Genomic DNA, 25,460 nt, shown 5'->3' with positions numbered 1-25,460 from the left:
CTAGATTTTGGGATGTTTTACTTTGTGTGAAGGGTTAGTTCTAATCTTCTTTTAAAGTAGTTTGTTATACAATATAGCTGTGTACATGAGAAACTTTTTTTGTCCTGTTTGACAGCCTGGTCTTTGACATCCCTGCAATGATTACTTATGTGCCAAATGTATATTTACACAGTGAGGATATAAATAGACACCTATTGTTATCTAAATTCATACATGAAAATGTTTCTTGGGTTTTAAGCAAAATAATAGGATGCAGAAGCTACCCTCCTGGACAGTTGATTTCAATGCTGTACAAATTTCATATTTTCAGTAGAAGTCATCTGAAACAATCTGTCTTTAAACAATCTTTAGTCATTGAAAAGTATTGCTTCTATGTTACAGTTTAATGATGCCCTGTTGTATACTACTCCAGTTCAGTCAGGGATGTATAAACTCAACAACATGCTCTCATTGGCTGGAATGAAGGTGAGTCACTAAGATGCCCGTTAAAATAGGTCTTTCTCCAAATTTGTTTAAACACAGGTCTTCAGATTTTCAAAAGGCATCTATGTTTATTGTTGGAAAGAGATGCTAAAGTTGCTTATATTGCAGAGCAGTGCTACAGACTTAAAGTTTGTTGCATAATGTGGTCTGTGGGACTACTACCTAGGTTTCCGTAAACAACTGTATTGTCACAGGATCATCTATACCTGCCTTTTCATCCAGTACTGAGCTACTCTGAAATAGTCTGCCTGCTTACTTATGTCTGTATTTTGTTGAGACTGCCTCACTCTTGCCTTGTAACTGCTCCTTCTTGCCCACATCCAAAGATTATACATCTCTGCCTGATAAGTTTCTGGTGGATCAGATCTGTATGGTTTATAGAGATCTGCTAATTGTGAAGGAAAAAACAGCTTATGATTTCTAAGCCTTTGTGAAAAGCACCAAAGTTAAGCTCTAAACCCCTCTGGCTGGTGACAAGGAATGTCCATATCATAACATGACAGTCAGTGGGACAAGGCACTGTCACCTCAGGGGTTAATTCTCTCATCCCTGGTCCTGTTGCAGAAAAGCATTAAGTTCATTTGGAGTTCAGTTCTGAAACTTTCACAGGCAGAACTGTGGCCTCTTTTCTGTCAACAAGTGTCTTGTGGTGACTCCAAGCCACTCTTAACTTTCAAACTTGGTGACATTTGAAACTTAGTAGTTCAGAAGTGAAGGATCACTGGGGTGGTCCAACCCTTGGTGGTATGGGAAGCCACAGTGAAATAAAATAGTGGGCAGCATGTAATCTTACTGTATCTGGGCTGTCTGGACTAATGTATGATCTCCTACCTGTGAGATCTTCTCTCCAATTTACCCCTTTTGCAATTAAAAAATAAGACATTTTACAATAAAACTGAAGCAACTTAAAAGCACCATTTCAGTTTGAATGTGATGTTTTCTCTCTTGACTGCAGGTTAAAAAGCCAACCCAGGAAGCATATCAGAATGAACTGAACATAGAAAGTGTAGAGAGATCTTTCATTCTTTCAGCAAGGTAAGTCTTATAAGTGCATAATTATTTTAAAAGCATGTGGTTTCAAATAGGCCATATAAGCTTTGTCTTTGTATGGCTTATTTTGCACTTTTATAATGAAAAGTTACTCTTGTGCTGAGTGACTATAGAAGAATAGAGAACTGACAATCGGATTTCTGGAAATAAGGTAGGATTTGTTCTAATTTGCTTTTGCTCATATTTTAAATCTGATTTTGAAAAGGTAAGGATTTTTTTTGTTTTTATGGGCCTAGTCATATACAATCAGCTTCATAGGTACCACATGAATTTTGTAGTCTCTAATACAGTTCACCTTGACATATAAGGAAGACTTCTCATTGTAGGGTGATGGATAGAAGCACAAAATCTATAGTAAACGTGGCTGGTATTTGAACAATCTGGGCAATGGCTGCTGATGGTAGGAATTCAACTGTCCTCGAGACAGTTAAGTATTAATCAGATGGAACAAAAGTCTTATTTGTTCTTCCTTTTCAGCTCAGCTGCACCTTCAGACATGTTGAGTAAATTGAAATATCTTCTGCTGCCTTTTCTTGAGAAGCACAAGAATTAAGATTAAGTTTCGCTTCAATGATTTTTAGGCTTTGCTTTTCAGTGACTTTTTTTTTTATTCCAAAGTTACTGATATGCCCTGTCAGTGCACTAATAAGAGGGGATATGAAGCATAACAATAAATTCTGATATTACTGATAACTGATATAAATTAGCAAAATTCATTCTGGTCATCTAGCTAAAATAACAGTGTGATTGAAACAGGAAATAGGCCTCAGTGAAGTGCTGAATTGAACCTGAAATTATAGAAATGACATTAAACTACAGGAGCAGTGCTTGTCTTTATCAAAAATTAAATTCTCTGGGTAGCAGCAGAAGGATACATGGCCACTAATTTGGAGCAGCTCTACTGAGCTGCCTTTACCAAAGACCTGGTTTTGTGGATTGTTGTTTTTACAATGTCTGACTTGGAGTTTTATATGTTCTGTCACTTGTGACAGTGCTAATCTCAATGAACAAAGACATGTTTTCTCTTTCATTTAACAAAGCGTAGCAAGGGCAGACTGCTGCTTTTTGTGTGACCTTGTAAATACTGACATTAGGATGTCTGCATAAAGATAGCTATATCTGTGGCTGAGGGGGAGACCAAGGTTAACCTTGTCTAAGTAGCCAAAGGAAGAAGCACAATTGTGTCTAAGTAGTAGTTATTTATATACAGATATATAACAACAGATTGGAAAGGAGTATTGCATGTATTTTTTGACAGATATTTATATAAATGCTTCTTATGGCTTTTCTGCACTTTGGGAAGAAGATGGATTTCACAGTTTAAGTTGTGATTATGCACCACTATCGTATGACCGGGTTCATGGTGTTTAGGTGCCTTAGTGAATGATTGGGTATTGCACAGATGCATAAAGGCATTTATGGGATTTCAGTAGGCAACCCAGATTCATCTCTCCATGATTTAAAACACTTCATTTTTACTTCAGTCATTTTAAAAAAAAAAAAGTAATGTAAAAAGATTCATTGGAACCTGTGAAAAGATTATCATCTCAAAATACAACCTGCTTATATTCTACAAAACATGATAGACTTCTCCTTTTGAAGAGTTGGTTAAATGGTAGTTTAAAGGCAACTTCTGTGAAATATGTGCTGGTCTATCAGGGAAAACCCATAACATTCCCACCATGTTGGCTGCTGCTTGTGACATGCTTCTGTGTTGAGCTTAGCATTACTGGAAACTTAATAGCTAGAAGATGAGCCTCATATTACCAACTAAAGCTTCTCTGACCTGCTCTTTCTTTTTTGTGTTGTTGATCTTGCACCTTTGGAGAGCATTCATCTCTATTATTAGTATTTTTATACTTACCAGAGGCTATGTATGTGCAGGAGCCCTAAATTACCAAACAGTAACAGAGGGCTTGTGTTTGCTTGGGACGAAGGAGGTGCTGGGGGGCCCAGGTGCAGCTGAGGATTTTCAGATTGTTATCCGTCCGTAAGCAAGGCCTGGGTTTGATGTGGTGTGAGAGGGGGAAACAAGCAAGAAACTACTGGAAATAGGTATTTGCCTTTTTTTTTTTTCTTTTTTTTGGCGGGGCAGGGGTGTGAATGGTGCAGTTTCTATTGGCATGGATATGAAGAGGATGTCTTGTAAATACATCTTCCTGGCCCTGTCTCTCCTGGTAATGGTAATTAACAGCTACCCCTGGCAGGCGCGTTGCCTCCCGTGACATGAGGCAGCTCATCAGAAGTGGCTCAACTGTGAGAGGAGCCCTGAGGTTCTGGTCCTGGCAATGCCGGGTGCAGCTCTGCGCGCCCAGAGGAGCCCAGCTAACTGCTCAGCACCAGCAAGCAGCTGCGCCCCGTGCTGCCGGCACACACGTTCACCAGGAACAGCAATTGCTGCGGCTCTCTGTTCAGCCCACTTAAGTTTTCTGTTGCGCTATTAGCTAAAATCACAAACAAAACAAAACAAAAAAACCCCTACAATTTTAATAAACTAAAACAGCTTTTGGAAGGTTGCAACAAATGTTGGGCTTGTGGCAGGGCCATGTGGGGAGGGCTGGGCAGGACAGCAGAAGCAGCACTGCCTTTTTTGCTGCGGCAAGCCACTATATCAATTCAGTTGCCAGTGGAACAGCCTCTGCTCTTAACTTCTGAAGGGTTGGTAACAACACTAACGGTTAACATTAGCAAAACTGCCAACTGTGAGCTTTGCAGTAAGATATTAGGGCCTTAGCCGTGCAGCTCATCGTGTGAGCAGCCCCACTGTAATCAGCACGATCTGGGGATGCTGAATCTCCCAGACTGCACCAACTTTTTAAATGTAATTATTTAAAGTAGTTTTAGGAACCTAATTAAATGTAACCAGATTTTGAAAAAGCCAAAGGAATTGACTGGAGCTATGAATGTTATGTAGCTAAGGCAGATTGTCCTTACCAGATAAGGAAGCAAAGGTAAATAAACTGAACAAAATGTTCCACTCGGAGAGTGAGATATTGGGACAGACAATAATAACACTGCTTTGCCCTTGCTTGTATCTTGTTTCCTATCCTTTTGTTCTGAATCTCTCCCTGTGTGCATTAGATCTTTTCTCCTCCTTTTGCCTCCCAGTCTTCCCCTTTGTTTGCCTTACCGGATTTGTCCTCTCTGATTCTATGTAGTATCCAGTTTCATTCAGTTCAAAATTCCTGCTCAAAATGTTTTTCTTAAAGACTCAAAAATGATCAAAGCTTCCAAATTCATCTAGCATAAAACAATAGCCACCAAAAAAAAATTGTTGTTGTGCACCTTAAGTGTTGTGTCCCTCATTTGTGTAAATTGTTGCTTTCCTTTTTCTTAACTTCCTTCTTTATATAGTTGTCATGCTTTATTTTTTGCTTTAAAAAAATAAATTATTTGATGCTATTTACATAGGGAAAAAAATCCTGTTGGTTGCAACTTCTGGCTGAAATTCCAGAACCCCTTTTTAAGCTGGTATGGCATCTTAAACAAGTAGTCCACCTCTTCCCCTGCCACAAGCTGGTCCATCCTTCCTCAGAACCACCCTCTCCTGTGTGCTGGCACAATTAATTGGTCACCTGTGTGATGAGCCCAGTCAGGAAACTGATACAGAGGACTGCCTGCTTGATTGCTCGCTGGGTTAGTTTTAATCTGAATTTGTTTCCCAGGCCAGTTCACTACGCATGCAGCCCACTGTGAGGCCATATAAGTGTCTGTTCTGGCAGGTGATAAGACCTAGTGGCTGACAGGGAGGTATTGTAGGCTGTCTGTGCAGCAGCAGCGTGGATTTATATTATATAAAAGTGAGAGTCTGCCCATGGCCTCAGGAAGTACTTTGACATTGTACTTAATCCAGTATAGCTGCAGGCTCTTGCTGTACCAAGCAGTCCTTGTTCTCCTTGCTTCCTGGGTCACACCACTTGATCCTAATGCTTTCCTTGCATCAGACTTAGTGATCCATTAGCTGCTGGGTAAAGAGAGGCAGTAAGTTGATCTGATGGAGAACTGTTCTTCTCTTCGGGTTAGCTGATCCAGTGGAAAAATTGCAAAAATCAATTTATTCTGAAGCTGCATAATTACTGGACTTGGTAGGAGGGAACAGTCAGGAGCACAACGCTGGGGAAAAGGCAGCCCATTCTTTTTGACAGAAGCCTGGAGTTTCACGTGATTGAATATAACAAACTGCACCCTGAGACAGAAGGAAAAGGGGGGGGAAAAAAAAGGCTTAGGGAAGTTTCAGAGCCCCTCTTAAGGGAGAGGGCCCATGACTTTGCTCTGGGAGCATCATTTACACCAGTGGCAGCGTTACTCAAGCTATTCAAGGGTCTGCCGAGAAGGAGGAAGTAATTACATACAAGCCTTGAAATAATCACACAGTATTTTGGAAGGAGGAAAGGAAGGAGGTAATCTGCATTAAAGCAACAGACACAATCCTTTTTTATTATTTGTCGGCACAAGTACTGACATCATGCAGACAGTTGAGAAAAAGCAATGCTGCAAAATCAGCTTGAGTAGGAACAGGGGACAGTCTGTAAAATTTAAATTGCGGGAGAGTTAAGTCAACATGTAATAAAGATAATGGAATTCTAATCAACACTTGCTTCTCAGTTTTAAATGTTAATGATAAATTGATTTTTTTTTTTTTTTTTTAACTCCAACAGTTCTGCTACAGAAAGAGATGAGTGGTTAGAAGCCATCTCCAGGTCAATTGAAGAATATACAAAAAAGAGAATCACATTTAATCCTAGTAGAAGTCTTGAAGAGGTATACCATACCATTATTGTTATTTTGTTTCCCTTTTAAATGTAAAGATTCTTGGCATGTGTTTGGAGAATCAAAAGGCATTTTATGATGAATAATAAAACAGAGTAGTAAATTATGAGACTAGATGATGATGGAACAGAATAGTGTTTCATAGAATTATTTATTTCAGAAATCTTAAATTTTTTACTTCCAGAAAACCCAAACCAACCATTCTCAGTTCTCTCAGTAATCTTGAGAACAGAAAGATGAAATGAGGAGATTTGAATATGTAGTGGCTATTGATAGAGATATGCTGGTAAAGGTTGGTAGTCACACAGCCTTTATGAACTGATTAAATGCAGCTCTGTCTTTAGGCTTGTGTTATAATGGCCACTGGTGAAATAGTAGATAACTTTTATTTAAGAAGATGACTATATAGTAGAGAAAGCTTTCCAGCATTGTTAGAGTTAACCTGTAATCACTGAGAAATATTAATGTATTTTTCATTACTGAATTTAATGGTATTCCCATTACTGAATTTAATGGTATTCCACTTGTGTTTTCTTAGGCAGATCCAGAGAAACAGGAGAAAGATAGTCCACTAGGATCAAAGGCTCCAATCTGGATTCCTGATACTAGAGCCACTATGTGTATGATCTGTACTAGTGAATTCACACTGACATGGAGAAGGCATCACTGCAGGGCATGTGGAAAGGTAGGCCATTTTCTAATCATCTTCTCCATTAGTCTTTTAGGGGGTTTTGTGTGACAAATACAAGTGGAGCCTAATTGCACTATCACTGTTTTAAGGGGACACTGTAGTATGACACAGTAATATGGGTTAAAAACAACACAGTTATTTAGAGTAAAAAGTGTATGACAGACCAGTGTTCAACTTTTAACATGTTCCATGTTTTGTGTTTTGGAATACTATTTACGGTTGTCTCTTACTCCTGCAACTGTATAATACAAACCAAGGATTTTAGCTGAATTGTTCATAACACCTTCCTTACTGATTTTCATAAATGATTCGGTTTTTACTTTAGGACCAAACTTATTTAATATTTAACTACTATGAAATACATGATTATCTAATAAACCTTTATTTTTCTCAGAGTACAGAATTCACTGTAGTCAAGACATCTGTGTTGCAGATAAATTGTCAAGAGAATGACTACTTTTAGTTATCTTGTAAAAAGCTTCTGAATTCAATATTTTCAGTAACACAGGCTTACTCTACTTTTCATGAATTGTTATCATTGGCTTATTGAGTTGTATAATTCAGTGATTTTTCTACTTAAATTTTTATCATTTACAGAAAATTGTTAGTCAGCTGAGATCACTCATGGAAAAAGAGCAGAATGTTGAACGCATAAGCAAAAGCCAAGATCTTTTTCAGTATAAAATAAAAGCCTGTCTGAAGTTCAGTTATGGGCCTAACAGTACTGAAGTGTACATCTTTGAGGTATTTGGTGATTTGAGGATACATATCATGCACAATAATGCTTTTATTTGTTTACAGATTGTCTGTCAAGCTTGTTCATCAAATAAACATGGCTTAGACTATATGAAAAACCAGCCAGCAAGAGTATGTGATCATTGCTTCAGAGAACTACAGAAACAAGGTAAAGAATCTGCCCAACTTGTCTGTCCTATTTCTGTAGCCCTTATTGCCACAGTATGTGCTTCATCTTCACTGTGTTTCTTTGCAACGCCCCTTTGAAATAGGGAAGTGCTATCAAGGAATTGAGATGCAGAGATCTGGGAACATAAAGTGCTACCTGTGCCTTTTTTTGTGAATTGTGTATTCAAGTGTCTAACTCTGCTTAATTGCCTAAGAGGCTATAGCATCTGAAGTTATAAGAGCCCAAACAACTTGCTGTGGAGTAAACTATGAAGTGAATTTGCAATACGTTGGCCCTTCCTTTGGTTACAGTCCCCATGCATGCATTTGACCTATGATAAATGACATGTAGCTTATGCTGCTTTCTTTTTGGGCTAACTTGTGTTAAATTACTTTTCATTTACCATAGGGTACAAGTATACTTTTAAGTCCTTGCAACTTATCAGTGACATCACAGCGGGTTCACATGTACTTTTACCCTCTGTAACATGTTTATATGCCCATTGACTTAAATTTTGCCAGCAAAGCTCCCGAGATAGCTAACGTTCTGGGGTAGTACTAAAGGCAGAGGCCTTCATCTTACTGAAGCTGAATCTCTTAATGTCTTTCTCAAGCCTCAACTTATCTAGGACTTAAAAAGTAGGCATATCAGTTCTGAGGGCATGATCTAACAGTTGTCCCCTAAGCACGTCTACTGAACACTAACAACATGGATTTCCATATAAAGCACCACAGCTAGAGCCATTTTCACTGAATGTTTTCTGAGAAGATGGTACTATTAATGCCTGCCAGCAAGCAAAGTTTGGATAGCCTTGTGATGATAACACTTCCTCAGAGGGGAGGTCCTGGGTCAGTTTGCTTCTCAAGTCAAGAGAATTCAAATCCATCTCTCTGGAATTAGCTTCAGGTCATTATGTAGGAATAAATATAAAATCAACAGGGGCACTCCCCTCAGGTAGGGGGGAATCCAATCCCACCTCGCAAGACTTGCTCTGAATTATGTCCAAAGACTCTAGCACAAGGCACACGGTCATAAGCAGGGACTGAAAATGTGTGGCCCTTCCCTCTGGGAGGGGCTCTGGTTTGACGCAAGCTGTCTGGGGTCTCAGAGGAAACCCGTGATGCCCTGATGGAATAATCAGGCCAGGGCCTCCAGCATGCTAGGAGTGGCATCTTATCAGCTGGACGCAGAAAGCAGCATTGATAGCCCTTGGAGTGGTGGGAGCCTACAAAGACAGGGCAGAGGGGGATTGCCTGCACCACCTGCAGGTCTCTGCATTGGGCACTAGAGGCTGCTGCACTGCAGGCAATTGCAGGTGCTTTTTAGCACCCGGAGCTGTATGAAGAGCTGCAGAGCAGGTGTGGAGCAGCCGGCAATCCAGGGACTCTCCTGCTTTCCTCGTTATTAACAGCACCTTCAGGCACAACTCAAAAAGGAGAATTAATGAAGCTTAGGACAGCCCTCCTTCTCCAGGCTGGACTGGAAAGTAGTGGTGGGTGTTGCTAGAAAAAGGTGCCCTAAAGGAGTGAAGTGTTGCAGAAGTCTTCCAAGGGAGATAGAGAAGCTGCCTAGGGCAGTGCAGAAAGACAGGGCATGCTCTGGAGATGGGAATGAATTAGAGGTGTGTCATGGCATGATGCTGGAAGAGCATCCATACTGAGAAAAGCAAAGAAGATAATTGAAGTGAACTGAGGGACAGAGAGTTGGGGAACAGAGTTGAAACACAGACTGAACTGGAATATATATCTTTAAACATTTTTAATCATTTTTAAGACTTGAATTTTTTATTCTGAGTATGGGCAAAAGCAGTTCAACAGCAAAATAGACTTTGAAAACAAACCAAACCTATCTGTTCAGTTTTAAACTTCTTGTGTTTTTTAGCTTTATCGTGATTTGGGGGATTCTGACTTATGACGTTAGTGATAATACTGAGAAGTTAATTCAACACTGAATTTAATGTGGTTAGGAATTACATTGTTACAGGTGGACTAGCAAGAGATGAACAGCTAACATTTGAAACACTGTAGTCTGAATGAAAATGTCATCTGCTTTTAAGAAAAATGTCCAAGGGTCATTGCCTGTGTTTAGTCATCTGTGACGTGAAAGCAGTATATTCATCCTATGCATTTTAGATAACCAGTGCACTCCCAAGAGTGGATCCCCAGTCAACCATAAATCTCCATCCAGTGCCTTGTCTACAGTGTTACATAGTATTCCATCTGGAAGAAAACAGAAAAAAATTCCTGCAGCTCTCAAAGAAGTAAGTGCTTTATTGGTCAAAAATAATGCTTTGTTGGTATTACATCATCAGTGTTAATGATGGAAAAGTTAATTGATATTTTAGCTGTCTCCTCTATAATAAAAAGTTAAAATTTATCTGCAATATTGATTTGGGCCTCAGTTTTACCTAGGCAGGGCCCTGAACTATGAAGTAGTATATAAACTGCATAAATTCCTTTAAGTCTGTGATTCAAAGATGTAGTCTGGAATAATAATTTCTTGCTTGCTTCCCATGTTTCAAGGAATTGTGATTTACTTCTGCACCAGTAGTAAATTAAACTCCCACGGGAAAAGATAGAGCTAAACTCTGCCCACCTACACTGGAGGGCTTGGGAATGGGAGGAAGTAATTTTTCGTCTTATATGAGAATGTGGGTCCTCCAGATGTATGTGGTCCTATGTGTTTTAGTCCTCTCTTGTCCTGCTGTATCCAGTTTAAGTCCTAAATCTCAGTGACTCCAGAAACCTCTCTTCCAGAGCAGATAGAGGCAGACAAAAATGTTTTTTCCAGCCTTTTTTGAGGCTGGAGTTTTATGACTTGTGCATCTGAGTTAATTAGCAACATTAACTTGAGATCAGGTTAGAATTTCAGTCTTTGACGGGACAGGACTCTGAATATCTGTTTTAAAAGGAAAAAAAACACACAAATTTTGATAGAAGTAATGTATTAACACTGTGTAAGAGCTGGATAGGTGTTGGTTTAGTTATGCTACAGCTGGTAAAATCTTACACAGTTAAATAAACCTTTTCATTTAGTTACTAATATTGGCTTTTTCATTTCTTAACCGTTTGAGCCCTGACGGAAAATGCTAGAACAAAACTTAATTTCAGTAATGACTACAGACACTATGCAAGTTCTTCACACTGTGATATCAACACAAAATCAGAGCTGTTTTCTTAAAAAAAAAAAAAAAAAAAAAAGTCCCCGTAGGCAGCAGCAGAGCACCCTACATGTAGAGACCAACTTTCAAACCCCAGTGGAAGGGATTTAGCTTCCCAAGTTGTCTCTTTCAAGATGTTTCATATAATTGGTCCCAGCATAGATAATGTGGTATGTTAGTAAAGCTGGAAGAGGTTTGGGAGATTCTCAGCTATTAACTTACCTTGCTGTGCAAGTGGAAATCTGAGTCACTGTTTCGTTACGAAGCTGTTAACTTCCTAAGACAGTTTACTTTCAATCAGAGTATTGTTAGCGTTCTGTTTTCCGACAGAGATTTAAGAAACACAAATATAGGATAGAGTATGTTCATTGGTGCTTAAGATCAGTGCCTCTAGTCTACTGTGGTGCTTCATGTTCTGTACCATAACCGTATTGGAGAGATACCCAACATGTGATTATTCTGTCTTCCAAAGATCAGACATCTTCCTAATGCTAGACTTCTACTCTCAGTGAGGCAGAATAGATAATTACCTGAAAGCTATTTACTAATATTAGATCTTTTGAAATGTATCTGGCAAGAGAGCCCCCTTTTAAAAACAAGGAAAAGATAGTAGCTTCTTGAGTAGTGACCCACGAATGTGGTACAGTTCCTGCATTCCCTTTGCATTGTCATTAGGTATTGGTGCCTACTCATGTTTTTAATATTGTGATACCTATCAAGATAAAAAAATATTGTAAGTCATGACCAAGTTGGATTTTCCCCTGTTCTTGAGAAGGCAATGAAAATGTGTAATAGACTTTATCCTTATGAATAAAGCTGCCATTGCAAGAACAGGAAGAAATTTACCTGCTAGAACATATAATGCAATTTATCTAATTTATAATCATTTTAAATGTTTATGCATTTTCCTGGTGTATGATACATTAGAATTCCCTGAGGTTCTGATCTAACTGTGTTCTGATATATTCCTACATATGCAACCTGTGAGAGATTCTTAACACAACTTGCAATGTGTCAACATTGCAATGTGATACAACTGCGCTGTATCGATACTTTAGGTAAGATGCAGCTCAGGCAATTAGTCTTCCTTAACACCTGCTAAGTTTTATTATGGCCATTTTATTTTCTGGGAAACATATTGCTGAAACGTTCTGTCAGGCACTTGGCATTTTACAAGTTCTCTAGATATTTTGGTGGATAATTCTAGTGAAAACTGCTATTATTAGGAAAAATAATTTGGATTAAATGCAGTTATAATTTCATCTGCAGGCATCACTTGACCAATTAATCTCAAGGCTGAAAGCAGCATGACTTCCAAGTGTCAGTCTGTGTTTTTATATTAAAGTATGAACATGTTGCTTGAAAAAAAATACTATTGTGAATATTTTTATCTTTAAAACTTTTGTTATTTCAAAGGAATTGTTCAATATGCAATTATGTTTCTGCTATCAAAAGTCATTTTTAAACTTTCTCCTATAGAGATGTGGCAGAATGTGGAGATCCATGTTACTGGTATTTGAAACTACTTGCTATTATCCAAGTACATTTGGCAAGTGAGAATTGTTGCAATTTGAGAGGAAATTACAGTTTGATAAGGATGTTGAAAAATATAGTGGACGAATCTATAAGGTGGTATAAATTGCTGCAGTTCCACTTGCGGAGTCTCTGCCATAGTGCTAGGGTAGCTGACTGGGGGGACTTTGCCTTTGTGTTTGTGCCTGAGCACTAATACCACCTGTAACAATAGTCCCGCGACAGCTTTAACACACACAAAGGGGAAACGGGCCTGCTGGTACTGCTTTCAAGGGCTCGCCGGCTGCCTGCACTCAGAAATCACTGTCCTAATGCTAACCTGGTCCTGTAATGATTGAGGCCTCACTGTTGGCATACTCTGGCATAGGGATTCTTTCTCTGTTTTCTTAATCTGCATTCTGATATCATAATTATATTAAAAATGCTCTCTTGTAACCCTTTAAAAATTTGCCTAGCTGCTGAAAACGTGCAGAGAGTACCACCGTTTGGCCTAAGTAGTATTCAGTTGCATGATGGATATTATCCTTCAGGCTGGCAGCAGTCCTTTCTGATAGCACTCTTGTAAATTCTTGTCGATAATGTGTAGCTCCTAAATAAAAGTAACATCTTTGGTGAGCTTGGAAGTCTCATCAGAGCAACAGGAAGAAATATCTTTGGAGTGAACCTGTTGGGAGAGGTAGACTTCTCCAAGAGACTCTGAACTACTGAGGCAACACTCCTAAGACTTGGACTGGTCTGTTATCTACTGCAACATGGCTCGAGTCCTAGTGTCTGGAGGGAAAAGACTTCTAATCCACTGCAACTCTAATTCTCCTGGTTTCCTGAGTCATTAACTATAATTATTATGTCAATGAAATCCTGCATCATTAATAATAAAGCTAAATCATAAAGTACAATACATAAAATCAGATCAAGTGAAAAAACTACTTAATATCAAAGTACAGAATAAATTTCTTAGTTCTCTATGACATTATCTAATTTTAAAAAGCAGTCTTGTTTAGCTATGAGTCCCCAAAGTAACAGGGCATTATCAATCTTCATGCCAAATGATATATTTCCAGCAAATGGTAAGGATTCAGTTATATTGAGGGTCAAGATCAGTGTTTAGATTATAGTTCTTCTTATAGCCATTAAGATAGCTGCATCCCCACCTGTAACTGTGGAGGGCAAGAAGAGGCAATTACCCAAAACAGCACAACCTGAACTGTTCCTGAATAAATCAGTATGACACCACATGTTATGTCTTAAGTAGCAGACAAATATTTCAGTAAAAAATAATCATTCAGTGAATTAAGTATACAACTTCCAGCATGCACTGTGTAAGATATTTTTAATTAAAGGCTATTTAACCTTACATTGATTCTCATGCAAGTTGCATTGGTCTAGCTGACACACAATACTCGCCACCAGCCACTTGTTGAAATTTTAAGACAAGTGAAAGAGCTTTAAGGTGAAGGTATCCCTCTCCTAATGAGAGAAAACAAAATAAATCAGACTGATACCACATGGTAATAATTGTTCCTGCTTTAAAATCACTTCATTTGGAAGCTGCTAGGCAGAAGAAAAGATTACCTAAATGGTTTTCTTTCTCTGTGTGTCATGCAATTACTTGTTGATATCAGAGGTTGCAGACTTGCTGCAGTGTTGAGCAAAGGAAAGTTTATGAGACTGTCGTGTCTACAGGCTTGACATTGCTTGAGACCAGCAATTGTGACAGCAATAGTCAAGTCAGAGGATAAGGATTCTTCTGTAGTTTCCATTTTCTGAAGGTGTTTGGCTGGTCTCTCTCCCACCTGCAGCCCTCCTCAGGTTCCTTTGCAGTTCAGGATGGAATATTCCCCTACTGAAGTAACTGCTGTCACCTAAAGAGGTTTGAGAAGTTCATTTCTACACAAAGAGCCTCCAATAGTAATGTTTTCACTCACTGTGTAAGTCTATGGAACCAAATTGTGTGTGACGAGCTTCAGTCAGCAGCTCCAAACATCATTTAAATTCTCCTACTAAACTCTTAAGATTAAAAAGTGTTTTTAGAGTGTAAGGTACTAATAAGTTGGAACCGTATGAAAATAACTACTTATCAAAACATAGAGGAACAGTCCTCTTTCTTATATGTTCCAGTTTTTCTGAGAGATATTTTAACTTTTTGTGTTTTGGTACTCAGCAGATCAACTCTGAAGTTGTAAAAGTTGTAATTTGAATTCTGTTGTGATGAAAATCTTCCTTCTGATTCCTTCCCCCAGGGAAGAGTAACTATTTTGATCAGTACTTAAATAAGCAGACTGTATTTTGTGTATCTGAGTATTTTTTGAGCTACATGTTGCTGTTATTTTCCTGTGCTACCAGAATATGATCTGAATCTGAACAACTGTAACAGCAGTGACTTTTGATCTGATGTCTTGAATGCAGGGAATGTAATGAAGACTATAATTTATTTGAGCTGGCTTGTTATGTTATACTAATTTTCATGATATCTTGTCCTTTAGAATAATCTATGTGCAGTCTATGAAAACTAAACGCAGATGGATGCGTACATGCTTTTGGTGTTTTTTTATTTCAGGTTTCAGCAAATACGGAAGACTCTACAATGAGTGGCTACTTACACAGATCTAAGGGCAGTAAGAAACCATGGAAACACCTATGGTTTGTTATAAAAAATAAGGTGCTATACACATATGCTGCTAGTGAGGTAAGACACAACATACTAGAAATCAAGTAAACACCCAATGATAATATTGTATTTGTAACAAAATTGTTCATTTTTATGATCTAGAAACAAGCTATACAATTAGATTACCTTACAGTAATTGATCTGATTGCAATATGGTACTTTGAGAAGGCCCAGGGAGCTTGGTACAGTAATATGCTGATATAGCTATGCTGTTTCTGATTCCAGACCTAGCTTGAGTACCTCTGCACTGCACACCATTGCACACTTGTAGGTATGTTCTGAGTCAGTCGAATACACGGGGGGTCTGTTTAGATGCATCGTGTGGCAATAGTGACAAAACCAACAGCATCTTGAAGTATCTCGTTTTGCAATTCCATAAGGTGTTTTGTATGCTTGGAAAATGAGCAAACTAAATCTCTTGACTTCTCCTCAAACTGTCTCTTTCAGCCTAGAATTAACATTTAATAAAAACTGCTGCAGTAGAAAATAAGAAATGCATCTTGTCTACTGGCATTTGCTTTTTTTTATTTAGAATGTTTAGTCCTATTGTGGTATGGAATATTCTCTGACCAGTATATAAAGCTCTGCACATGCTGAGGATATTGTGTTTTTATCATATCTGTAACATTTTGCAACACATGGATGTATTCTAGAGCTGGAAGATTTGACTTTTAGATTATTTGTATTACATATTATAGCTTACTTAGAGCTTTCAAGAGCAAAATATGCAAAGCATCTGTTTAGAAGTGTTGCTATCCCTCATTTTCTTTAGAGATGGTAAGGCCAAACCTATCCTGACCACTACTTCACCACCACTTCACCCCAGTCTCCACCCCTAGATATTTCCTGCTTTTAGGGGAATTGCGCTCAGATTTGTTGCAAGGTTGCAGTGTTCTAGTGCCAACCTTTGTTAATTTAGCACTTCCAAATTATGTCCAGAACCTGTAATGTTTCTTCAAGCATAGAATGGGCAATAGCAAATAATCAAGTAGTTCTAAAAAGATCTTCAATAATTATGTAGAAAAAAAAATTACTTTTGCAGAGATTTGAAAAATATTTTAGAGCACTATCTCTCTCCTGTCAGTTGTGAGGGAGATTTTGGAAACTATGAGGAAAGGCATATTAGTCTGTGGCAGTCACCTTAAATTTTCTTTTGCTTGGCTTCCTCTGATATATAAACCTTCCAGAATAGCTGCAGTTTGCAACTCATGATCACAAAATTAGTTTTTTCCTGTTTTCTTTACACTAAGAAATATATGTCCTTAGTTTTTGTCCTGATGAGCCATTGCACCAGATTGTTTGGAGGCTTTCAAGGAAAGGTTATAATGACCAGCCCGATGCAGCTTTAGCCAGGAACCCCCACTTAAGCCTTTTACATTAGTTGCCTTATTAGTGAACCCCCACTTAAGAATGCTGCTTTTGATACAGAAGCTTATTGGCTACATTTCTAAGTGGCAAAGCTTATACTCTGATTAGTGTCATAAAGGCCTAAAATAATAAAACAGATTTTGGAAGGCAGACAAATCAGGTTTAGCAATCAAGAAATTTTGCATTCATAGGAGACTGTTGTTTTGATCTAGAGGCCATTACCCAAGTCTTCACCTGATGCATCAGCATTTATGTACATTCTTTGTTTATATTTTCGATCCATAAGCATTGCAGGATCTGGTCTAGTTGCACAACATTATTATGAAATTTGCCCAGGATGAAAATATTTTCTTCCAAAAATGCTGGACGGTATCTTTATAAACTAAAAGATAAGAATATCATAAAGGGGAGTAATTGGGATGAATGAGGAAGGAAGAAAGGTTGATTTTTAGCCAGGTTTTGAAATTAAATGAAGAGAAGCTAAAAGTGTATAAGGAGGGGAAGCATCATACATGTTTGCCCTGTTGTTACTCTTTCCTAGCCAACCACTTCTGAATACTCAGAAACTTTTTTTTTTCTCACCCTATTAATTTTCAGCAACAGAAAGCAAAGTAAGTTTAGCCATCAAAACCATTTGGAGTACAACTCCGGTGACTGAAAACATAGACTACATCCATAGCTCTTCCTGTTATCGTACTGAGTGCAGGTATTGGCATCTTGGATCAGTTTCTCCAGGAATACTTTCAGCACTCCACAGCTCTCTTCATTGATAAGCCCAGAAATACATTTCACACCACCAGAATGAGCCAGATTACAAATACCAGGTTTTGTGATGCCCTGAATATTATCAGAGGACACCTTATAATGGTGTTTAGTCTCTCCATTGCAGCATTTTTCAGACATGAAAACTTATTAAGGTTGCTGAAGACATACTAGGCTAGATGGACCTTTGGTTTGAAGCCAGGTGGTGGCAGGTCTTTTGATACCCAGTAAGTCCTTATGGGGCAGAATGATGAAAATAGGTGGTGAGGGAGAAGGCTGGTGTTATCAGCAAAGGATGAGGGACAGTAGAGTTGAAGTCTATAAGGTTTTGTTATTTCCTGTTCACCGATTCATGCATGGAGGCTATAAAATGCAGCATTTTGTGCATGACTGTTTGTAATAACTTGTTTGATCTGTTGCAATGGTATGGTGCATGAATATAGTCTAAAGGAATTGCTCAGTGTATCTTACGAGCTCTATTTTTGTCTTGTGTTGTTTTTTTTCTCCCCTAAAATAGGATGTGGCAGCATTAGAGAGCCAGCCTTTACTGGGATTCACAGTCAGTGAAGTAAAAGATGAAAACTCAGAGTCTAGAGTGTTCCATTTACTGCACAAAAACACTTTATTTTACATATTCAAAGCAGATGATCCTCATTCAGCTCAAAAGTAAGAAACTATTTGAATTCATTCCTGTTACTTTTTTTCTAGGGAAAATGTTTCAGAAGTCATGAATGTTAATATTCATGGATTAAGTATATGTATGAAAGGTGTATAATATATCATATGTAAATAAATATTTTTTAAAAATAAAACAAGTTGTTAAACAGAAGATGCTGGTTTCATTAGGACTTCTGAGATAGAGGTCAAAAACAAGCAAAATCAGGCAAAACCTTCTTTTTTGCTTGAAATGAAGAAGCAGACTTTCCTCTGCAGAGGAATGAATGTAAGAGAATGGAAAAGTGTAAGATAAAATCTTTTTTGTTGATAAACCATTCTTTCATCTCTATCCCTGGTTTGTTCAAATGAAAATTGAATGTTAGCTTTGCAGAAAACCAGAAAGCATATTTTAAGAGTTAACTGGTCTGTTTTGTTTTTCCATTTCAAGCTATCTAACTCCCTCTGTCTTGTTTGAATTTGTAATAACATTTATCTGTTTATATACAAAATAATCTAGAAACTTTGTCATTAATTAGGTGAAAATATTTCCTGTTAAATCATGGAGTAAATTAGAAGTGAGCACACAAGCAATGCATTTAAGTATCTTGCTTATATACCTAGCTTATCTGACTGGTTTTGCTGCAATTTTCCCAAATGAATTTTACATTAAAAAATAGATTTAATGGGCTAAGTAGTCCCCTATTAATACTTAAATATTAAAACATTTGTAAATATAGCTTTGTGTAAATAGGGACATTCTAAAAAACAAAGTGCCTTAATAATGCTTTTATATATACAAAATCTGGAAGTTTTTATTTGTCTTTTTTTTTTGTCTCCAGATGCACAAACATTTTCTTGTTAATTAAGACAGTATTCTCTTGTTTCCAGTGTGTCCTCATTTGTACTACATTAAACAAAACTAACCAAATCCAAGGCTTTCAATAGCTTTGTTTTCCTATTCAGACAATGGCTTTTGTAACCAGTAGGAAAACTTGTAATTCAATGTAGTCTATTTTACTTAGGCTAAGAATAAAATTACGTACCTTAAATTGCAAGCTTTCTCCAAGTATTTAATATCCTAGGGAGATTTATGTTGAACTTACAGAATAAATGCTGCTTTGATAGCATTAAAAGGAAAAACAAACAAACAACCCCCCCCCACCCTGTCGGCCTGTTTCCCTGGATAGGCACTATTTTTTCCTCTTAGAGCCAAAGAAATATTGGATGTATTTTTTTAAGTGCAGTAAACAGATGCTTACCTTTTGACGAGCTTTGAGATTTGTGAATCTAGTACTATGTTCAATGCTTAAGGTGTTAATAAATGTGTTGTATTTTTATTCCTTTGAGCATTTTAGTCATTTTTAATGAATATACGGCAGTGGAAAATAGAAAATCCCCTAAAAAGTAAGGGATAGAAGTTTGAACTGTGTATTCAGAAGATGTGCATGGGGGTGTACACATGCTTAATGTGTTCCTGCCAAAAGCTTGAATTCAAAGATGATTGACACAGTTATAAAGTTAAACACTCAGGGCAAGGAAGGGCCAATGTCTGTGACTAATATTTAGATACCTTTTGAATATTAAGACAGCTTTGAATTTCCGTGATCACAATCATTTTACAGTCTTTTTCTCATTCAGTTCTTGGAAGATTGTCACTCAACATCAAATCGGTGTTTGCTTAATCTTCAGTATGTGGGCCCGTCGACTTTAAATGCACACAGTTCAGCCCTCCCTCTGAACACATCATCATTTCTTTTCTTACTGGGGCATCAAAGTGCTTCAGAAACATTTTTTTAAAGCATCTTTGAATGTGAGGATGTTTATCACCCCTGTAATAAAGGGAATAAAGTTCCTACTTTATTCTCAACTTCTTGAAAAGCTCTAGGCATGTAATTTCAGGAGGGAAGAAGTATGAGAAAAATAGTTGCTATCATCTAGCCTTGTATTGATACTCAATAGGTCATTAGTAAGCTTTGAATGTTTGGACTCTTTGGACAGATTTTTGGTATTAGAGCTAACAGAGCAACTGATAATGCATGTATGATGTTACTCTCTGTGCGGATCTGCAGCAAGTGGGCAGTATGATTTGAACTTTTACCAGCAGCTTACTAATAGTTATTAATTTTCTAATAGGTGGATAGAAGCTTTTCAAGAAGGCACCATATTATAGTAGTGTCAGCACCGTGTCTGCAAGTCTAAAGCAAAATCTCTGAAGATGATGGTAAAACACACACAGTACAGCACCATTGTTCAAAGAAATGGAATCCTGCCATGTCAACCTACACAAAATTGTATATTTGTCAGAATTAGGAACTGTTGCTTTTTTAGTGCAAGGTAATATTTTTTTTTTAAAGAATTGTGTGTATTTCTGTGTTGATACAAAATGTGTTATTTATTAAATTCCAATGTTTACTTTAATGGTCATAATTATTTGTGAGGTCTGCATTGAATTCCAAAATGCCCTTGTCTTCAGAATGGCAGGTGGCTGGTCAAAATATTCTTAGATCTGTTGGTTGTTTTTTAAAAAAAAAAAAAAAAAAAAAAAAGCACAAACTTTATTGCAGTTCTGTATTTCCTCATGATTTTTATAGTTCTTGAGTTGCTGATACTCAGTCTGCAATTTAGCAAGAACAGATCAGAATAGGAATTTTGGAAGAGATTTTAGACTTTTGTTGGTTATGTGAACTCCTTTATGAGAATCTGTATAATAATGCTGCTCTTCTCCTTTAATGGCAGCTGAAGTCCTGTGTACCAGTACAGTAAAGCAGTACAACAAATTCTGTATCACAGAAGCTCTTGCCAAGTACAGCTCAATTGTTAAAATATATTTCCCTTTACTCTCTTTTAAAACAGACTGCAATTACTGAGATAATGCACTAGCTTTTACAATATTGCAGAAACCAAAGAGACTAAATTATCTTTAAAAAATTGCAGGATATATATTTTATGTTTCCAGTAGTAAATTAAAGCAGAGTCAAAATGAATTTTTCACATACAGAGAAAGATTACACATCTCAAAATTCTTCACATTGAGTTCTGTACGCAGTATGAAACATTATATAAAGTACTGCTCAAAAAACATTAAACATATGCCATTCCCCCAAATTTTAGAATATTGTACGCATAAATATTATGTTTAAACTGGAATTGTCACAGCAAGAAAACACAGCTTTTAGTGTAGATGGCATTGAAAATGCATACCATTCTTTGAATACCTTTTGTTTACACTATGGTTTGTTCTTTTTGACACTTTAAAACACTTTTTTTTTTTTTTTTTTTTTTACACTTTAGAAAACTGTCAGTATACCTCATTAGGAAATACTTACTGATGACTCTGGTGCATTTATTCTATTTAATTTTGAAAAACTGTTAACACTGTAATAGCATAAATGGAACTAGAACTATGAAAAACACATGAAAGGAAGTCATTTTTATGTCAAATGCAATGCATATGTAGCCAGCCAGTTAATTTTACTGTATGTTACATTTTTCAGTGATCATCTGGATCAAGCTAGTTTCAGTAACAGGATTAAGAGCAATTCATCTTTAAATTGCTGGTTTAAATCCATGTCGACAGTTATTTTATGGCCTCACAAAGTAAAACTGGGAGAGAATTTGAGTTAGGGATTTCCTGAGTTATCCCCAATTGCCTGTGTTGATGGAAGTCCTAATATAGACAAAAGCCCGGGAGCATCTATTTTTACTGATATATTGACTGATGTCCTGGTTCAACAGAGTATTTGCATTTGTTTACATTGAAGGATCTGGGGTTAATTATTTGCTGGAACATGAGGGACATGCATAAATATTGAGAAATGGAGGATTTAACCATATTTGATTACAATGATCGTGAACTCTATGGAACATACCAAAGCCTGGTCTACTGCAGCTCGCGACTGGATGTGGCTTTGCAATGTGTAGATGACACCAGAACATAAGTGATAGAATTAGTAGTTAGCAGTCATCACAGAAAGGCCGAGAATGAAAATGTGAACCAAAATACTGTTGTTCCCTCAAAGTAATACCTCAAGATCAGGTTTAAGATATTAACGTAAACAGCTCTGAGGAAGCTTGCCTTCCAGAGCTCCTGTTCAGTTAGCAGGGAGTTTGGAAGCCTAATGCTTTTTATTGACTTCAGGCATTTCAGAAGTCCTGAGGACCTTTCTGAACCAGGGACTTAAGGCTGTTGATCTGGCATCTGTCATCAACACTAGAGATTTGACCAGATAGTGTTTGAAAATTAGTGGGAATCAGATCAAAGCCTTTATTCGCACTTTTTTTTTAAATACAAATATGATAAATATTCTTTTTTGTTACATATATAGAGGACTTTTATGTAATTTTTCAGAAACAGCTGCTGAGTGAAGCCAAGTAAGTTATTAGCATGTCTCTTCAGGTGATTTCTGACATGCTTTTACTGCGTCCAAAATAAAGCTGATACTAATATTACATAAATGTCATGTGGTTCTTTCAATTGATATTATCAAATGGAAGAACTTCTTAATATTTTTATATGAACTGCACACCAGCTAAGATGGAGAGCCTTGAGCCTGCAAATAAAAAATATGTTCATGGCTAGAAGCAAGCTAATTTTGTTTAAAATTTATGGTTTGATATTGATTTCTTCAGTGCAAAATTGAAAGAGAGCAATAAAAGTCAAAACACAGAGTAAAGTGCCCAAATTCTGCTTCATGTATGGCATGAAACTACCTCTAAATGATTTGACACAGAATAGGAAAATAGTTTAAGGTGTTCTGTAGAAGTCAGAGAACTTCCAGAAGCAGTTGATCAACCAAAAACTTTCTGTGACAGAAATATATTTGAATAGAGCCTTAAAAACATTAGTAGACATGTTGCAGTCTAATTCTGTATGTAATAGGTGAAATTGTCTGTGTAAACATATTTGAATATTTATTCTGTTTTCCCCAGTGCTAGTGGTTTGTATCATATGAAAAAAATTTCCAAGACCCACAACATAGGTATTTTCATAATGTTTTCAGATGACTGCTTTTCAAACTATTACCCAATTTCTCCCGCCTGCCCTTTTATTCATTACCACCGAAGGGCAAGTATTCACTTCCACATTTGACTCTTACATCAGCAGATTTATTAAACAAGACCAATAGTTTTTAAACACCTGGCTACCTCTTATAAAGATCTATAGTTAACAGTTATTTAAGGTTGGTTAATAGAGTATGAGACAAACATTAGCATTAAAGATTAGTTCTAGCATCCTTAATCTTGGATAAATGAAAGGTTTTAGGATCCTGAATTGTCTTTAACAAATCATTGACTTAAAACTTTTTATTATCCCTGCCATACTTAAGATAAATGAATGGATGAACAACTATGGAACGTATTTTACTAGGATTTTTTGTGTATGGAAAGTGGACTACCCAATTAACTCTTTACCTTGTGATGTAATATAAATGTTTGGAGAGACACATTCAATGCATTTGTTTGCCCTAGCTCCTGTCCAGTAAATTTACCATCCAAATATACTTTTATTTGGAGCAGTCCTAAATTGTATTGTCTAAATGAAAGGATAGAATCTTTATTTTGTAAATGAAAAGTGCTGAAAATTGTTGTAAATATTTTTGTGGATATGTATCATTTTTGTATAAATAAATTCACATTAATTGAATCACTTTCTTTTTTTGAAATATTTTCAGGTCTTTTATGTATTACATAATTCGTTTATTCATTGATTTCCAAATGGCAGAATTTGCTGTCGTCATGCTGCATGTCTGTTTAAATTTAAAGTCCATATTAGGTTTGGTCATTACAAACAGAAAAAACTTAGAAAAGGTAGGTTATATGCACAGGCTGGCATATTGCTACTGAGTTTACTGACAACCTGAAACAAATTTTAAGTGAAATTTCTTGCTCATGTCAACCAAGACACGATACACACTCTTACTGCAGAAACTGGCATCCTTGCTATGAAAACTATTTTCATCTTCCTGCCTTGCTGTCTTTCCTGTAGCTGCTTCTTGCTGTCTAGTTCTTCACTTTCTGTTCCTTCTTCCCCACCCTCCAGAACTAACAGACTATGCCTTCACAAGTTCATGATGTTTCAGTTTTCCACAGAGCCTTTTCACAACAGGGTGAGGAGCCCATGTTGTGGGCAGAAGTGATGAAAAAGTGCAACAATCCAGTTTACTCCTGAGCAGTCCTGTAGGACACCAAGAAGTGGGAGTGTATCTCCTGAAACTGCCCCCCAGCTATGGGGAACAGCAGCCCTTCTCAACTGGGTCACCCGGACAACCCTGATGCCTGAGAATGAACTAGGCTCCCTATGCCTATGTGCTATAATGCAGTGTGATTTAGAGGTATATGAGCTGAAATTATAGCTGCAGTAACAGCTGACTAGGATAAATTAATCCAAAGAGAAAGCACTTGATTAATGCAATGTTCTTGAATATTTATCAGTGTAGGTAAGACAGTTTCAGAACACAAGAAACAGAATAAAAGGGCTGCTATCTCAGGCTCCTGGTCAAAATTGCTCAGAAAGCATTTTGTCCCAGATTTTTGTGAGGACACAGGATTTTACTTATCTCTCCCTCTTCAGCCACAAATACGTGAATTCACCCATCCCAGTGCTGTGGTCATGTTTCTCTTTTAAAAAAAAAAGTAATCTGATCACCCAACTCCCAGTGGTTATTGCATCTGATATTCAAGCTAATTTGTTTAAATTAATTCTTTAGCACATTAATTCTTTAGCACGTGCCCATGGCAAAGAGAACAGCCTAAGAAATAATCATTCTAAAGAATTAAGAAAGTTATTTATGGCAAGGTCGAATGAAGGATGTTACATTAATAAATGCTTTTACTAAATTCATTTCTATTGTGTCAACTGATGTGTTGACGAGTTGTGTCGTCAGGTAAGAGAGTTACGGGAGGAGGTCAGTAGGCTGCGCAGCATCCGAGAAGCTGAGCAAGAGATAGACAGGGTATTCTCGGAGACTGTGCAGCTTCGGGAGTCCCAACCCCCCACAGCAGTGGAGTTGCCAGAGGGCTCTGTGCTGTGTGAAATGGCACATCATGACACCGTAGAAGAAGGCTGGAAACTGGTCACTGCTCATGGGAGGAGAAAGGCTCCTACTCCTCCCGAAGACTTGCAGCTGAAGAACAGGTTTAGTGCCCTCCAGGATGAGGAGGAGATGGGCATGGCTGCAAGGGAAGTAACTGGGACAACAGAGCCTGTGCCCTGCCGGAACGCCCGGAAGAAGCGGCGGGTGATTGTTGTGGGGGACTCGCTGCTGCAGGGGACGGAGGCACCTATCTGCCGACCTGACCTCATGTCTAGAGAGGTTTGTGGCCTGCCAGGGGCTCGTGTGAGAGATGTCATGGAAAGACTGCCAAGGCTTGTTCACGCTTCAGACTATTACCCACTCCTGCTCTTCCATGTGGG

The 25,460-nt window shown here is 37.6% G+C and overlaps 1 protein-coding gene across 5 annotated transcripts in view; it reads left to right on the top strand.

Moving 5' to 3' along the window:
* The window catches only part of FGD6 (FYVE, RhoGEF and PH domain containing 6), a 78,468-nt gene extending 55,493 nt beyond the window's left edge, over window positions 1-22,975 (top strand). Inside the window, exons 13-22 of one of the 5 annotated variants that reach the window (XR_003253541.1) lie at window positions 382-465; window positions 1,439-1,518; window positions 6,192-6,294; window positions 6,842-6,988; window positions 7,796-7,898; window positions 10,031-10,158; window positions 15,149-15,277; window positions 15,485-15,530; window positions 17,225-17,333; window positions 17,907-17,991. Coding sequence is in view for 2 of the 5 variants with exons in the window: in XM_026066099.1 (XP_025921884.1) it covers window positions 382-465; window positions 1,439-1,518; window positions 6,192-6,294; window positions 6,842-6,988; window positions 7,796-7,898; window positions 10,031-10,158; window positions 15,149-15,277; window positions 17,907-18,055; window positions 20,180-20,216 (960 nt within the window). In the remaining 3 variants the exon portion in view is untranslated. Of the gene's footprint in view, window positions 1-381; window positions 466-1,438; window positions 1,519-6,191; window positions 6,295-6,841; window positions 6,989-7,795; window positions 7,899-10,030; window positions 10,159-15,148; window positions 15,531-17,224; window positions 17,334-17,906; window positions 18,056-20,179 lie in introns of those variants that run through there. The other 4 variants (XR_003253540.1, XM_026066099.1, XM_026066100.1 and 1 more) reach the window with 4 other exon arrangements.
* The last annotated feature ends 2,485 nt before the right edge of the window (window positions 22,976-25,460 follow it).

This window comes from Apteryx rowi, unplaced genomic scaffold (assembly GCF_003343035.1).
Source record: "Apteryx rowi isolate R43461 unplaced genomic scaffold, aptRow1 scaffold_237, whole genome shotgun sequence".
In the NCBI taxonomy this organism is placed as follows: Eukaryota; Metazoa; Chordata; class Aves; order Apterygiformes; family Apterygidae; genus Apteryx; species Apteryx rowi.
The sequence above is the reverse complement of the archived record's forward strand: the minus strand, read 5'-3'. Positions and strand labels throughout refer to the sequence as shown.